The 3,476-nt window shown below is 47.0% G+C and overlaps 1 protein-coding gene across 1 annotated transcript; it reads left to right on the top strand.

The window, feature by feature from the left end:
* Positions 1-387: 387 nt before the first annotated feature.
* T265_06691 (hypothetical protein) lies at positions 388-2,942 on the top strand (the record flags this gene model as incomplete). The annotated part of the gene is made up of 3 exons (XM_009172025.1): positions 388-676; positions 710-837; positions 2,769-2,942. The coding sequence occupies 3 exons, from the start codon at positions 388-390 to the stop codon at positions 2,940-2,942; spliced, it is 591 nt and encodes a 196-aa protein (XP_009170289.1).
* Positions 2,943-3,476: the final 534 nt, after the last annotated feature.

Here is a 3,476-nt window from a genome sequence, read left to right as displayed (position 1 = left end):
GCAGGCAAGGTGGTGCAGATAACGGCATTGTGCATCTAAAAACTGGTATGAGTTGTAAGTTTCTGCCCCATACGAGCCATTTCCTTGCATTTTCATAAGGTTTACCAAGACGAAAGCCCAGAAAATTACCACTCTCCAGTACTGTATAACTCGGGGTTTATTCGGCTAGTGCGAGTAAAGCCCAGCTGAAAAACCTTGAAGATCAATGACTTTGTCCCATCCTACGTGATACGCCCTGAACTGAAGCCTGCTCTAAACACACCAACACTCTAAAACCAGGTGATTTGAAGCTGGAAGTGGCGGGCCCGCGAGGGAGTTCAGATGGAGGTTCCTCTGGGTCAGTTTATCCATTGTTATTTTGGTTAACATCTTTCAGTTGTGGATGTTATGGGGTCAGAGCTTCAAATAGTCGACACTCCCTCCCAGGACAAGGAGAACGTTTTCGATGGTATGGATAATGCTGTCACTCAAATAAGAGAGCAATGTGAATTTTATTTCTCCGATGCTAACATACTGAAAGATCAGTTCATGCTGAATCAAGTTAAATCTTCCACTGACGGTTGGGTGAAGCTGGGGATAATCGAGAAATTCAAAAAGGTTCAGCGTCTCACCCAGGATCACTCCGTTGTTGTGCACGCTCTTTCCATGTCCAGCAAGCTTGAATTATCCGAAGACGGTAGGCCGAACAACGTTTTTCATTAGTTTCTAGGTCTAAGCGTACGACGCCGTGACCCGCTCCCAAGTTGGGACCCCTCTGTCTACCATCGTACCATCATACTCACTGACCTCCCTGAAGATGTCGAGCTGAACCACGCAAAGGTTACCGAATTATTCACGGTATGTTATGGTCGTCCGAGTTTGTGCGACATTCTTAACCGGTTCTTATTTTTTATGTTCGATTTGCCATGTGTGCGTAGTAACCAGGGCCGTACTCCCTATTTGGCCAAACCGGACCTGGTGATACTGAATTACGCTGCTCAAACCCAGAAGGTTACTAGCACACTGACACAGTTCGGGTTGGAACCACCCACCTTACGGTGGTTTAGAAAGGTCTATCCAAACCAGTATAACCAGTTTATAAAGAGCTCTGGCGTCAGGTGCGATTTCTTAAGTATCAGAGGATTATTCTGTTTGGTTGCAAGCTCACACAATTTCATGACAATTATCTTTAAAAGAAACTTCACTTACTACTCTGATTTCTAATTGGGGCTGCCTATACTATAATTCAGGCATTTTCTATCGCTGACAGATACGTGAGAAAAGAACACTGGTTACTTACTGTCCTATAACTATCAGTTTGTTTGAAAGTATCTTCATAACGCAAACAGGAAAAATGGGACAGGCAAGTTTATCAAGGACTAGCCTACCACAAATTTCCGAGGCGTCTTCACCAACACTCAGGCAGACATGGATAGGAATCGTCGGCACGAACGCCACTGACATCGGTTAGCCGTCATGTCACGGGTTCACGTGGTCTCCATCCTGAGAGGCAAATAACACTGAGAGCATTAGGTTTCGTGAACTCTTTCGTTTCCTTCTGTTATGTTTTGTCCCTAGGGTTTCTCCACTACGAACCAGGTACGGAAAACAAAGCTCTTTTTGGCGGATGGTAACTCAACACGGGGGCTGAGACTGCCAGTATTCCCAAGCCCAAATGGGGGCTGTTGAGATACAGAGGTCAGTTTCGAGCCACGGACCCTCTAGTCAGTAGGTTAGCGTATTAACCACTGAGCTCTCCCAAGCTCATGTGTGTCATATTATTCATCTACAGTGGCTTAGGGTGCCGGATTCATTCCTTGAATTAAGTACTCTTCACCTCCAAAGATCCGTACTCTGATGAACTTAAGAGTACGTAGTTTCAGCTTTATATCGGCAGTAGATCTGAGAGTCGTCATCTTTAGCTCTAAACCTTCTAAGGACAATTTCTATGACACTAATTGTTCTTTGCAAAGTACTAGAAGCTAGAAGATCGTTGTGGTGCCTGATGATATGAGCATTCAGGTAGGCAGAATAGTGCTCCTGAGGACCGATTGGGTGGTCGTCCAGGGTTGGACACGAAAGGCACGACAAATGAAGCACCTGCAGTAGGCATGTGCCAACTGTTTTTTAGCAGTACCGTTCTCCGGAACAGTGGAAACCACTTGGTAACGTAGTGCGCTCCAACAAACCAGTCCAGAATCCAGATAGGTCAAATCACCATCAGTAGCGGGTGTCGAAGATTGATCACTACATGCTGCCGCATGGGCTCATATCATACAGCCATGCGCTGCAGCTTTTCATTGCGCTTTTCAGGTCTGTGCAAAATGCGCACACTTCGCTTATCCATTGAGAAGCTAGTGGATCCAGAAATCAAACAAACCCGTCGGAACCAGCTCCTCGAACATCTGGCGGATGGTCTGATGTCGGACATTAGTGGTCACTGGGGATATCCAAGCACTACTCAGGCAACCGGGCTGAATGGACAGTAATGCCCATTTTCAAAAAGGCTACTCACATTGAAATCCAGTGACCGGGGGGGGGGGTTAGTTTGATTCTTCTTGCAATGAGGTTTCTGCTGTCACTGATTCTTCGTTGTTTTACGGCGACACCCGAAATCCTGACCAGTGAAAAACAAGCGGGATTTTGACAAATCAGATGCCCGTCATTGATTTCAAAATGGCATATTGCTGAGTCTCAAGAGTTGCATGGAACAGGCTACGGTAAGGGCCGCATTGATGTATGCTTGCGAGATATGGTTTCTGCGGACAGATGATGTGAGGCGTCTTCAGCTTTTTGCCACTGATATCGGGTGGTATCAACAAGGTAATTTGGAAATGGGCAGTGCAGCGGAGACTTTTGTGGTGGAAAACATCCAGCAACATCAGCTGCGGTGGCTGGACCATGTGCTACGCATGCCGGAACATCGTCTGTCGAGATTGGTGTTGTCCTCCGTGGCCTCTTAAGAATGGCGCAAACTGCGAGGTGAACAACTTATGAGTTGGCAGGAGGGCGTGGAACTTTGCGAAGAGCTCAAATGTTGTTGCGGTCCGCCTTCCAGGATAAGGTCCTCGTAAGCCCACAACCTGCGCTTGGCTGAAAATTGGAAGAAGAACCGTTCGTGTTGTCGGAAAGTGGAGGGTCGCTGCCGGACTCCAGATCGTTTGATGAAGCTCTTGGAGGTGGGGGCACTTCAGAATGCATGCGGTAAATCGGCACCGGGTCCCCTCCTTCACCCACTCTTTCTCATATTCTAAGGCTTTTAATATTATTGGATAAACTTTGTGGTTTTACGACAGCAAAGCATTCGCATCATCGTAGGTGCCCGACAGGAAGTGGATAACAGCGAGAGGGCATTCACTCCAGTTACAATGCTTGCTTCGGGGATTCTTGGTTCTGACAGGCAACATTCATGTATGCAGAGGGAACCCAGGGGACGAGCAAGAGCCACTTGTTTCCTTGCTTCATTGCGCGAACTTTAAAGACCAAACGAACAATAG

Source organism: Opisthorchis viverrini, assembly GCF_000715545.1.
Source record: "Opisthorchis viverrini unplaced genomic scaffold opera_v5_143, whole genome shotgun sequence".
Classification (NCBI taxonomy): Eukaryota; Metazoa; Platyhelminthes; class Trematoda; order Opisthorchiida; family Opisthorchiidae; genus Opisthorchis; species Opisthorchis viverrini.
The sequence above is the reverse complement of the archived record's forward strand: the minus strand, read 5'-3'. Positions and strand labels throughout refer to the sequence as shown.